This window comes from Oncorhynchus kisutch, linkage group LG24 (genome assembly GCF_002021735.2).
Source record: "Oncorhynchus kisutch isolate 150728-3 linkage group LG24, Okis_V2, whole genome shotgun sequence".
NCBI classification, from domain to species: domain Eukaryota; kingdom Metazoa; phylum Chordata; class Actinopteri; order Salmoniformes; family Salmonidae; genus Oncorhynchus; species Oncorhynchus kisutch.
This window is the reverse complement of record NC_034197.2, coordinates 32,582,607-32,596,366: the sequence shown is the minus strand read 5'-3', so window position 1 is coordinate 32,596,366 and position 13,760 is coordinate 32,582,607. Positions and strand designations below refer to the sequence as shown.

At 42.8% G+C, this 13,760-nt stretch overlaps 1 protein-coding gene across 1 annotated transcript in view; it reads left to right on the top strand.

Moving 5' to 3' along the window:
• Nucleotides 1-13,760, top strand: part of LOC109880037 (sodium- and chloride-dependent creatine transporter 1) — a 44,493-nt gene that overhangs the window by 24,890 nt on the left and 5,843 nt on the right. Inside the window, exons 6-10 of the mRNA XM_031803489.1 lie at nt 4,968-5,102; nt 5,189-5,292; nt 11,092-11,216; nt 12,291-12,403; nt 13,451-13,594. Of these exons, the coding sequence (XP_031659349.1) occupies nt 4,968-5,102; nt 5,189-5,292; nt 11,092-11,216; nt 12,291-12,403; nt 13,451-13,594 (621 nt within the window). The remainder of the gene's footprint in view (nt 1-4,967; nt 5,103-5,188; nt 5,293-11,091; nt 11,217-12,290; nt 12,404-13,450; nt 13,595-13,760) is intronic.

The window sequence follows — 13,760 nt, the reverse complement described above, 5'->3', positions numbered from 1 at the left end:
GACCGCATTACCTACCAAGAGAATTCTCTTCGATTATAATCACAACCGTGTATATCCCCCCCCCCCCCCCAAGCAGACACCTCGACGGCCCTGAAAGAACTTCATTGGACTCTATGTAAACTGGAAACCACATATATCCTTAGGGTGCATTTATTGTAGCTGGGGATTTTAACAAGGCTAATCTGAAAACAAGGCTCCCTAAATTTTGTCAGCATATTGAATGTGCGACCCGGCTGGCAGCATTCTGTATCATTGCTACTCTAATTTCCACGACGCATACAAAGCCCCCCCCCCGCCCTCCTTTTGGCATATCTGACCAAAACAACTCCATTTTGTTGCTCCCAGCCTATAGACAGAAACTTAAACAGGAAACACCCGTGCTCAGGTCTGTTCAACGCTGGTCCAACCAATCTGATTCCACGCTTCAAGATTGCTTCAATCACGTGGACTGGGATATGTTCCAGATAGCATCGGACAATAACATTGATGTATACGCTGATTCGGTGACCGAGTTTATTAACAAGTGCATCGGGGATGTGGTACCCACGGTGACTTATTAAATCCTTCCCCAACCAGAAACCGTGGATTGATGGCAGCATTTTGCAAAACTGAAATCGCGAACCACTGCTTTTAATCTTGGCAAGGCAACCGGAAACATGACCAGAAAACAAGCAGTATAGCTATTTCCTCCGCAAGGCAATCAAACAAGCTAAGCGTCAGTATAGAGACAAAGTAGAGCCGCAATTCAACGGCTCAGACACGAGACGTATGTGGCAGGGTCTACAGTCAATCACGGACTACAAAAAGAAAACCAGCCCGTCGCAGACACCAATGTCTTGCTCCCAGACAAACTAAACAACTTTTTTGCTCGCTTTGAGGACAATACAGTGCCACTGACACGGCCCGCTACCAAAACCTGCGAGCTCTCCATCACCGCAGCCAACATGAGTAAAACATTTAAACGTGTTAACCCTCGCAAGGCTGCTGGCCCAAACAGCATCCCTAGCCGCATCCTCAGAGCATGCGCAGACCAGCTGGCTTTTATGTTTACGGACATATTCAATCAATCCCTATCCCAGTCTGCAGTTCCCACATGCTTCAAGAGGGCCACCATAGTTCCTATTCCCAAGAAAGCTAAGGTAACTGAGCTAAACGACTATCGCCCCGTATCACTCACTTCCGTCATCATGAAGTGCTTCGGGAGACTAGTCAAGGACCATATCACCTCCACCCTACCTGACACCCTAGACCCACTCCAATTTGCTTACAGCCCCAATAGGTCCACAGACACAATCGCAACCACACTGCACACTGCCCTAACCCATCTGGACAAGAGGAATACCTATGTAAGAATGCTGTTCATCAATTACAGCTCAGCATTTAACACCATAGTACCCTCCAAACCCATCATTAAGCTCAAGACCCTGGGTCTTGACCCCGCCCTGTGCAACTGGGTCCTCGACTTCCTGACGGGCCACCCCGCTGATCCTCAACACTGGGGCCCCACAAGGGTGTGTTCTCAGCCCTCTCCTGTACTCCCTGTTCAACCATGACTTTGTGGCCATGCCTCCAACTCAATCATCAAGTTTGCAGACGACACTACAGTGGTAGGCTTGATTACCAACAACGACAAGACGATCTACATGGAGGAGGTGAGGCCCCTCAGAGTGTGGTGTCAGGAAAATAACCTCACATTCAACGTCAACAAAACAAAGGAGATGATCGTGGACTTCAGGAAACGGGACAGTAGTGGAGAAGGTGGAAAGTTTTAAGTTCCTCGGGGTACACATATCACGGACAAACTGAATTTTTTAATAAATCAAATATTTGACCTTTATTTAACTAGGCAAGTCAGTTAAGAACAAATTCTTATTTTTAATGACAGCCTAGGAACAGTGGGTTAACTGCCTGTTCAGGTGCAGAACGACAGATTTGTACCTTGTCAGCTCAGGGATTCGAACTTGCAACATTTCGGGTACTAGTCCAACGCTCCACCCACACAGACAGCGTGGTGAAGAAGGCGCAACAGCGCCTCTTCAACCTCAGGAGGCTGAAGAAATTTGGCTTGTCACCAAAAACACTCACAAACTTTTACAGATGCACATTCGAGAGCTTCCTGTCGGGCTGTATCACCGTCTGGTACGGCAACTGCTCCGCCCACAACCGTAAGGCTCTCCAGAGGGTAGTGAGGTCTGTACAACGCATCACCGGAGGCAAACTACCTGCCCTCCAGGACACCTACACCACCCGATGTCACAGGGAGTCCATAAAGATCATCAAGGACAACAACCACCCAAGCCACTGCCTGTTCACCCCGCTATCATCCAGAAGGCTAGGTCACTACAGGTGCACCAAAGCAGGGACCGAGAGACTGAAAAACAGCTTCTATCTCAAGGTCATCAGACTGTTAAGCAGCCATCACTAACATTGAGTGGCTTCCTCCAACATACAGACTCAATCTCTAGCCACTTTTATAAATCACATTTGGATGTAATATATGTATCACTTGTCACTTAAACAATGGCACTTTATATAATGTTTACATATCCTACATTACTCATCTCATATGTACTGTATATACTGTACTCTATACCATCTACTGCATCTTGTCTATGCCGTTCGGCCATCGCTCATCCATATATTTATTTGTACGTATTATTCATCATTCCTTTACACTTATGTGTGTATAAGGTAGTTGTGAAATTGTTAGATTATTTGTTAGATATTACTGCACGGTCAGAACTAGAAGCACAAGCATTTCGCTACACTCGCATTAACATCTGCTAACCATGTGAATGTGACCAATAAAACTTGATTTGATTTGATTTAAATGAAATTATGAAATAATGAATGGCTGTTGTGAATTTTTTTACAGTGCTTTCGGAAAGTATTCAGATTCCTTTTTACACAGTTCGTTACGTTACAGCCTTATTCTCAAATGGATTAAATACCAAAAAATCTACGCACAATACCCCATAGTGACAAAATGAAAAAAAAAAAAAGATTTTTTTTTAAATTCTTGCAAGTCTATGAAACATATATCTTACTTACATAAGTATTCAGACCCTTTGCTATGGGACTCAAAATTGAGCTCAGGTGCATCCTGTTTCCATTGATCATCCTTGAGATTGTTCTACAACTAGATTGGAGTCCACCTGTAGTAAATTCAATTGATTGCACATGATTTGGAAAGGCAGACATCTGTCTATATGGTCCCACAGTTGACAGTGCATGTCATAGCAAAACCATGATGTCAAAGGAATTGTTCGTAGAGCTCCGAAACAAGATTGTGTCAAGGCACAGGTCTGGGGAAGGGTACCAAAAAATTTCTGCAGCAATTGAAGATCCCCAAGAACACAGTGGCCTCCATCATTCTGATATGGAAGAAGTTTGGAACCACCAAGAATCTGCTTAGAGCTGGCCGCCCAGCTCTAAGAAGAGAGTAGACTGGGGTGAAGACTGGGGTGAAGGACTGGGGTGGGGTGAAGGACTGGGGTGGGGTGAAGACTGGGGTGAAGGTTCACCTTCCAACAGGACAAGGACCCTAAGCACACAGCCAAGAAAACACAAGAGTGGCTTTGGGTCAAGTTTTTGAATCTCATTGAATGGCCCAGCCAGAGCCCGGACTTGAACTCGATCAAACATCTCTGGAGAGACCTGAAAGTAGCTGTGCAGTGATGCTCCCCATCCAACTTGACAGAGCTTGAGAGGATCTGCAGAGAAGAATGGGAGAAACTCACCAAATACAGGTGTGCCAAGCTTGTAGCTTCTTACCCAAGACTTGAGGCTGTAATCTCTGCCAAAGGTGCTTCAACAAAGTACTGAGTAAAGGGTCTGAATACTTATGTAAATGGGGTATTGTGTGTTGATTGATGAGAAATTTTTTTTTAATAAGGCTGTAATGTAACAAAATGTGGAAAAAGTCAAGGGGTCTGAATTCTTTCCGAATGCACTGTAGACGTTCACACACTTGTTTGAGGACGTTACGTCATGTCATCACACCCACCAGTGTGGAGACCCTACTCTAGCTCTTATTACCATCTTTTATGCCTAAGTTGGTTTTAGGTGGTTTGAAACAACCAATTGATATACTATAAGGTCTGTAAGTCAAGTAATAAACTAGTGTGGGAGGAAACACGAGCTGTCAGTTCACATCTCTGTTCCCTTCCCTGTAGGTAGTGTACTTCACAGCTCTGTTCCCTTCCCTGTAGATAGTGTACTTCACAGCTCTGTTCCCTTCCCTGTAGGTAGTGTACTTCACAGCTCTGTTCCCTTCCCTGTAGGTAGTGTACTTCACAGCTCTGTTTCCTTCCCTGTAGGTAGTGTACTTCACAGCTCTGTTCCCTTCCCTGTAGGTAGTGTACTTCACAGCTCTGTTCCCTTCCCTGTAGGTAGTGTACTTCACAGCTCTGTTCCCTTCCCTATAGGTAGTGTACTTCACAGCTCTGTTCCCTTCCCTGTAGGTAGTGTAATTCACAGCTCTGTTCCCTTCCCTGTAGGTAGTGTACTTCACAGCTCTGTTCCCTTCCCTGTAGGTAGTGTACTTCACAGCTCTGTTTCCTTCCCTGTAGGTAGTGTACTTCACAGCTCTGTTCCCTTCCCTGTAGGTAGTGTACTTCACAGCTCTGTTTCCTTCCCTGTAGGTAGTGTACTTCACAGCTCTGTTCCCTTCCTTGTAGGTAGTGTACTTCACAGCTCTGTTTCCTTCCCTGTAGGTAGTGTACTTCACAGCTCTGTTCCCTTCCCTGTAGGTAGTGTACTTCACAGCTCTGTTTCCTTCCCTGTAGGTAGTGTACTTCACAGCTCTGTTTCCTTCCCTGTAGGTAGTGTACTTCACAGCTCTGTTCCCTTCCCTGTAGGTAGTGTACTTCACAGCTCTGTTTCCTTCCCTGTAGGTAGTGTACTTCACAGCTCTGTTTCCTTCCCTGTAGGTAGTGTACTTCACAGCTCTGTTTCCTTCCCTGTAGGTAGTGTACTTCACAGCTCTGTTTCCTTACCTGGTCCTGGTGGTTCTGTTGGCCCATGGTGTAACCTTACCTGGAGCGCTGGATGGGATTGTGTACTATCTGAAACCAGACTGGTCCAAACTCTGGGAAGCCCAGGTATGGTGTGTACAGTACAGACAGCATGTGTTGCACAGGGATATGCAAGGATTGTTTTAACATAAATATTCATGTTATGTTCCTAGGTGTGGATCGATGCTGGCACTCAGATCTTCTTCTCCTATGCCATTGGTCTGGGTGCTTTAACTGCCCTTGGCAGCTACAACCGCTTCCACAACAACTGCTACCAGTAAGTATGACAAAAAAGCACAGTTAGACCATAAAACCCATCAACCACTGCTACCAAACATGACCACAAATTGGATCTCCCCCAAAAAACTGCAGGGATAATTAGTTATTGGTTATGCATCTTTATTCTTAGTTGGATAAAATGTAAGAGAGAAAAAAAGCATTGTCTTGAACGTCCATTATTCTCCCAAGTGTGTCTGAGTATAACATCTAATAATCCGAGTGAGTCAGCTGCCTCACTAGTCCCACTGCTGCAGCAGCTCTGGGTTGACTGGCTGAGTGTTTAGCATAGACTGACTCAGAAATGTAAACAAACCCAACTTCCTAAAATTGCAGTTTTCTGGACGTTGCCAATAATATGGACGCTTTTTAATAGATACCAAGTCTCGATACTAATGTTAAGCCTTAGCGGGAATTTATGGAATGTCCATTCAGGAGTAGCCTTTCAATGACTTCTTTCTATAAAACAATGCTTCATCGTCAGGGACCAATCAGCACATTCACCTCCTGTCCACCAATCAGCACGTCCACCTCCTGTCCTCACAGTTTTATAGGATCTCATTAACTTGTTTCTCAATGGTTGTCTTGAATTAACACTTCACGCTTCATCCATGTATCACTGTTGTGCTATCTGTCCACAAATCACTCTCAACGTACAGTAGCCATGAACTATTATCTGGGCCTCTGATGATGATTCCAAATGCATCCTGATTAGGGATGTTACGGTGACCGTATTACCACTACACCGGCGATCACGAAGGTCATGAAGGCAGTCAAAAACCATGTGACCGTTAAGTCACGGTAATTAGGCTTCTCCAAGCTCTGATGCAGGTCGTTAGTAGTCTACCAAACTTGCTAACTGCCTGGTACTCAGCACTCTGTTGTCCCTCTAATCACTCTGACATCAATGTAAATGTATTTGAAAACCTAATCAAGCACTTCATGAGAGCCCATGAGCTCATGTTGCGCAACATTTCAATAGGCTATGCAATTCCGCAAGAAAACAGAGTGATGGCCTCTACTAAAAAGAGGAGGGTCCCATCAGCTTTCAATAGGCTAGGCCTACTATATTTATTTCTCAACTTTCCTAATATTAAGCACATTGCTTATATTTGCAACAGGAGTATAGCCTACCTAGCTGGCATGAAAATAAACCAGGGGGCATCCTCCTTTCTTTTCTTCTTAATGTGTTTGAGCCAATCAGTTTTGTGCTGACAAGATAGGGTTGGTATACAGAAGATAGCCCTATGTGGTAAAAGACCAAGTCCATATTATGGCAAGAACAGCTCAAATAAGTAAAGAGAAACGACAGTCCATCATTACTTTAAGACATGAAGGTCAGTCAATCCAGAAAATGTCAAGAACTTAGAGATTTTTTTTTTTTTTAAACAAACATCAAGCGCTATGAAGAACATGGATCTCATGAGCCTCGCCACAGGAAAGAAAGACCCAGAGTTACCTCTTCTGCAGAGGATAAGTTCATTAGAGTTACCAGTCTCAGAAATTGCAGCCCAAATAAATGCTTCGCAGAGTTCAAGTAACACATCTCAACATCAACTGTTCAGAGAAGACTGTGTGAATCAGGCCTTTATGGTAAATTGCTGCAAAGAAACTACTACTAAAGGACACCAATAGGAAGAAGAGACTTGCTTGGGCCAAGAAACATGAGCAATGGACATTAGACCGATGGGAATTGGTCCTTTGGTCTGATGAGTCCAAATTTGAGATTTTTGGTTCCAACCGCCCTGTATTTGTGAGATGCAGAGTAGGTGAGCAGATGATCTTCGCATGTGTGATTCCCACCGTGAAGCATAGAAGAGGAGGTGTGATGGTGTGGGGGTGCTTTGCTGGTGACACTGTCAGTGATTTATTTAGAATTCAATGCACACCAGTATGGCTACCACAGCATTCTGCAGTGATACGCCATCCCATCTGGTTTGTGCTTAGGGGGACTATCAACAGGACAATTACCCAAAACACACCTCCAGGCTGTGTAAGGGCTATTTGACCAAGAAGGAGAGTGATGGAGTGCTGCATCAGATGACCTGGCCTCCACAATCACCTGACCTCAACCCAATTGAGTTGGTTTGGAGTGAGTTGGACTGCAGAGTGGAGGAAAAGCAGGCAAGTGCTCAGCATATGTGGGACCTCCTTCAAGACTGTTGGAAAAGCATTCCACGTGAAGCTGGTTGAGAGAATGCCAAGAGTGTCCAAAGCTGTCATCAAGGCAAAGGGTGGCTACTTTGAAGAATCTAAAATATAAATAGACTTTTTTTGGTTACTACATGATTCCATATGTGTTATTTCATAGTTTTGATGTCTTCACTATTATTCTACAATGTAGAAAAGAGTAAAAAATTAAGAAAAACCCTTGAATGAGTAGGTGTGTCCAAACCTTTGACTGGTACTGTATATTATTTAGTATATGTAAAGACAAGATTAAATCAAGAATAGTCTGATGGGTGACAATATTAGCCTATCACTTGTGAATTATATATTATCACTTGTGAATAATGCCCAGAATAAGAAACAATGCCCTTTTTTGTGACTTTTTCTAGTCATAGTCACATACCGCATGTAGCCTAGCCCATGGGCCTATGTTTTAATAAGGTTTGTATCACAACTAAAGTGGCCTAATAACGTCTTAATATTGAGAACAATAATCCGCTTTACAAGGGGTGTAGAGCATAACTGACATACATAAGCAGCATGTGAGTTTCAATTTTGGGGAAATAATTTTCACCATAGAAATGCACCTTTTATAATAAAACCATTACATGCATAATTGCATTTATGGTCACTTTTGATTATGGTGTTTTCTGCTAATGGAACATTGCTGCGCTTATAATGTGAAGAAATACCCTAATAGTTTATCAACATTTTAAGCTAAACATTCTGATCTGTTGCGTCAACCACATTCCGTAAAAATGTTTTTGGGGATGCTAGTGGTTGTATTAATTTGGGATCTATCGCATCCCACAACTGTCCCAGACTGTTTGGAATATTTATTTCTCACTCAGAATAGAATAGGTCAACTTTTGTTCTATGGGAGATAGTAGATTGACATAGGCTAGTGCTTTTGCTGATCGTTAAGCCTACTCATCTTGTTGGCTGATGAAAAGTACAAGTGGACAGTTCTTCCAATATCTTCAATAAGCACCTCTGAATTGGATAAGGACACAAGCAGTTGCATCACCGATGTGCCTGTCTTCACTTGTAGCCTGTGAGAAAGACCCGATCACGTGATAGAGTACGCAGCACTCAGGGAGGAGGGCACAACGGGCATTTTTTTAGGGTGCATTACGGACACACAAAGGGGATGCCGCTGTGAAATTATAGGCATTATCTAGTGCTTGTCAAATTGTGAATGAGTGACTGATGTAGTGTGTACAGCCTGCACCAAAAAAGCAAAGCAGAGCTCATGTCTTTCAAGGGACTTTTTTCAAATAATCATTAGAGTCTCATCATGCAGCCTTACAATGTATTAAAAATCAAAACATATAGCTCAACGTTTGTAGAACAACTAAACTCTAAATTAATATAGAAATACCTATTTCTTTGTTAACCGCTCAACACCGAATAGCCGCATGTGCGCACTCCGTCGAATCGCTTGAAGAACATATCCTTTATGTTTTATTCACCTTTGTTCAATTGTATTCTTCATCATTTAAAATAATGCCACGGAATTCTAAGCAAATCTTGTCTGCTTAATGAACTAGTGTCGCCCACAGCCATTTGGCATAGCCAGATCAGGACCTGACATAAGGACAACTCCGAGTGTGCTATTCTGTTCTTCTGTAATAGACTACATTTTCTTCATATCATGCTTCTTTAGACCTGTGTAAAATAAATAATGCATTTATTGTGAAGGTGTAGGCTATATTACATGGATTTATTAGACTTTTTAAAATGTAGATGTTCCAAAGGCCTGCATCAGTAGCTTATAGGCTATGTGTGGAAGCCTGAAGATGCTAAATGTGTTTATGTTAATTAACGGTCAATTACCGTGAGACCGACAGTTATTTGCTTGACAATCACCGGCTGACAAATATTTGTTACCGCCACAGCCTGTGGCTGTTTGGACTGTTTGGACTGTTGTTGCATGAAGCAACAGCAATGCTACAAAGCTCAAGTATGCAGGTCATGTTGTTGTGTACACACTCCTCATATAGCTGGCTCTTAATAAGGGCACAATGGGGCTTATTGGTGGGACAGAGTTGGCAGTATGACTCAGCGTTATCTACAGGGAGGCTAATCCATCTCAGGGAGGATGGGACAGGGAAGGTAGGGATTTTTCTACCCACGTTAAAAAATACAACAGTTTACTATGGAATACTATGGAGTACTTACTATAGAATTCTGTAGTATACTGTAGAATACTATACTATACGTGTATTACTTACTATAGAATGTCGTAGAATACTACAGTAAATAGTACTGTAATAAAATGTTTGCAAAAACAACACTTTTTTAACTATAGTAAATACTGCAGTTCCTCATTTGCATATACCCTGCTTATTCCCCTCCCCCATATCCCAATTTGTGCTATACATCAGTGAGAAAACCTACATGCCAAGTATAGACCATAGTGTGTTCAGTACAGGTTATAGAAAAGAGCAGTAGCTCTGAACTATCTGTTCAGACCCCAGTCCTACCTGCAGGTTTTAGTATTTCTCCAATAGGTTTCCTCAAGGAGAAAGCCTCCACTTCTATGTCAAAGATAATTAAATACTACAGTAATTTTTGTAAGAACACTACAGTAAATGCTACAGTATTTTACAGTCCGCAACAACACTATAATAAATACTACGGTATACTACAAGCCGCAAAAACACTACATTAATTACTATAGTATATACCATAGTTTTCTTTCACTACAGTATTTATACTATAGATACCTGTAAATACTTCAGTATACTACAGTAAAGTCTACAAAAACACGACAATGAATACTATAGTGTATAAATAAGTAGCAGTATTTTTTTACATGGGTTTTAAAGAGTTGCCCCTCTATCCTCATTCACGATCTAGCCTAATGTTTCACAGGATAGCAATATGGAGTAAATGGAAGTAGAAGTAGTTGGAAGTGTAGCTGTTATTGCCTACGCCTGTCCAATCCTATCAGATCTGCGTCATAGCAGCGTCATTTGAATCAATAAGAACAGTGATAACAACGCATTGATCTGTACAGTATCACTTCTAACTGTCCTGGATGGATGTTGTTTCTATCACTCCCCTTTCAGCCCTCCAGCCATCCTAGTCTTTTAAAGTAGCTCATTTGCTCTCGTGGCTTTAGAGTCGATATCCAAATTACACCGACAACACAGCAGCTATCAGAGAAAAGCCTACTGATCCTCATGTCTATTTCTCTTTTTCTCTCCTTCGTCCTTCATTCTATTTTAGCCTCCAGCTTTCGTTCCATACTTCTCTTTTCTAGTCTCACTCGTCTTCTCACTATTACACATTCACTATTATTACATGTTTCACTTTCTCTTTATGTTGTTGCCTACTTAATCATATGTCTGTCTGTCTGTCTGTCTGTCTGTCTGTCTGTCTGTCTGTCTGTCTGTCTGTCTGTGTGCGTGCGTGCGTGCGTGCGTGCGTGCGTGTGTGTGTGTGTGTGTGTGTGTGTGTGTGTAGGCTATATTACATGGATGTATTAGACTTTTTAAATGTAGATGTTCCAAAGGCCTGCATCAGTAGCTCTCTCACTCTCTCTCTCTCTCTCCTCTCTCTCTCCTCTCTCTCTCTCTCTCTCTCTCTCTCTCTCTCCTCTCTCTCTCTCTCTCTCTCTCTGCAGAGATGCGTTTGTTCTAGCCATGATCAACAGTGGGACCAGTTTCTTTGCAGGGTTTGTGGTGTTCTCAGTGCTGGGCTTCATGGCTGCAGAGCAGGGGGTCGACATCAGCAAGGTGGCTGAGAGTGGTAAGGATAGAGATCCCTAAAACACTACTACCCCTGTACCTCATCCAGGTGGCTGGTGGATGCCCACATTTTTCCAGACACAAAAACATTTAACAGACACATTTTTTTCAGATTTGTTTTTAATTATGAAGATAAATCACAGAAAACACATGCACACTCAAATATCCACTACCATTCAAGAGTTTGGGGTCACTTAGAAATGCACTGTTCTGTGACAGTAGTAGTACACAGCGTTCTACATGATCTTCAGTTTCTTGGCAATTTCTCGCATGGAATAGCCTTCATTTCTCAGAAAAAGAATAGACTGATGAGTTTCAGAAGAAAGTTATTTGTTTCTGGCCATTTTGAGCCTGTAATCGAACCCACAAATGCTGATGCTCCAGATACTCAACTAGTCTAAAGAAGGACAGTTTTATTGCTTCTTTAATCAGAACAACAGTTTTCAGCTCTGCTAACATTATTGCAAAAGGGTTTTCTAATGATCAATTAGCCTTTTAAAATGATAAACTTGGAATAGCTAACACAACATGCCATTGGAACATAGGAGTGATGGTTGCTGATAAAGGGCCTCTGTACGCCTATGTAGATATTCCATTCAAAATCTGTAGCTGTTTCCAGCTACAATAGTCATTTACAACATTAACAATGTCTACACTGTATTTCTGATCAATTTAATGTTATTTTAATGGACTTTTTATTTTTAAACAAGGACATTTCTAAGTGACCCCAAACTTTTGAATGGTAGTATATCTTTTTTTTTTACACGTTGGCTTTGAATTGAAAATAAAAAACTGTTCCCAAATACTCTGTGACCACCCACCAATGTGACTTCAAAGAATAGACACTCTACCAGCCAATGGCTAAATCTACCAGCCAATGGCTGGTGTTAATTCCCCACCGTGATTCATCCCTATATCTTCATCCTCACTTTGACCTCATCGCACTCACCCTGACCCCTTCCTTATCCCTTTCAGCTTGTGCCCTGATAAAACATCTTCCCTTCCCGTCTATCCACTGTTCCCCATCTGGTGTTGTGAAAGTGCTGACTAACTCTGCCTCTCTGTCTCTCTCCAGGTCCAGGCCTGGCCTTCATAGCCTATCCCAAGGCTGTTACTCTGATGCCTATGGCTCCAGTCTGGGCAGCGCTCTTCTTCTTCATGCTGTTGGTACTGGGCCTGGATAGCCAGGTATTGGACAATACACACACACACACACACACACAACACACACACACACACACACACACACACACACACACACACACACACACACACACACACAGGGATTCTGACAGTTAATGTCTGCAGTTCTATGACACATACTGTGCGTTCACACACATAGCCACTTACCACTCACAGTGGGGACATTTGAACTTGTCGAGTTGTATATCAAAGTAGTCCATCTTTGTTAGTCCCAGGGCCTGCAGCCATTGTTCCACAAGCACAGAGGCAGTCAATGAGCCTCTGTCTGCCTCACAGAGAGCATCTGTCGACTCTCTGTTCATAAACTGCTCCTCTCTCTATCTCTCTCTCTCTCTAACTCACCTCTCTGTTCATACACTGCTCCTCTCTCTCTCTCTCTCTCTAACTCACCTCTCTGTTCATACACTGCTCCTCTCTCTCTCTCTCTCTCTAACTCACCTCTCTGTTCATACACTGCTCCTCTCTCTATCTCTCTCTCTCTCTAACTCACCTCTCTGTTCATACACTGCTCCTCTCTCTCTCTCTCTCTCTCTAACTCACCTCTCTGTTCATACACTGCTCCTCTCTCTATCTCTCTCTCTCTCTCTAACTCACCTCTCTGTTCATACACTGCTCCTCTCTATCTCTCTCTCTCTAACTCACCTCTCTGTTCATACACTGCTCCTCTCTCTCTCTAACTCACCTCTCTGTTCATACACTGCTCCTCTCTCTCTCTAACTCACCTCTCTGTTCATACACTGCTCCTCTCTCTCTCTAACTCACCTCTCTGTTCATACACTGCTCCTCTCTCTATCTCTCCTCTCTTTCTCCATCTCTCCTCTATCTCTCTCTCTCTCCTTCTCTTTCTCCATCTCTCCTCTCTCTATCTCTCCCCCCATGACCATTCAAGGATGCAAACAGTGCTGCTATAGAAGTAACTGTTATTAGAGTATCAGAAAATAAAATATTATCCAATATATTATAATCATGATTATGACATGACAGAATATCAAAGTATGGTAGCAGAATATCAGAGTAATCTCTCTTTCTCAGTTTGTTGGGGTGGAGGGCTTTGTCACGGGGGTCATGGACATGCTACCGCCCAAATCTATGGCGGGCTCGCTGCGTCGTGAGGTTGTCGTGGCGATATGCTGCATCACCCCTGCTTTTTCATCGACCTCCTCCATGGTAACAGAGGTAAGAGGGTCAGGAGAGGGGAAGGGAGGGAAAGGATAAATGAAAGAGAAGAGGGATGAAAAGAGGTCAGAAGGGACTTATTTAGTAGTTCATATTACATCACTGTTACAAGACAACATGAACTCACATTCTTTCTCATTTCCTTTTCTGTCTTTTCACCCCACTG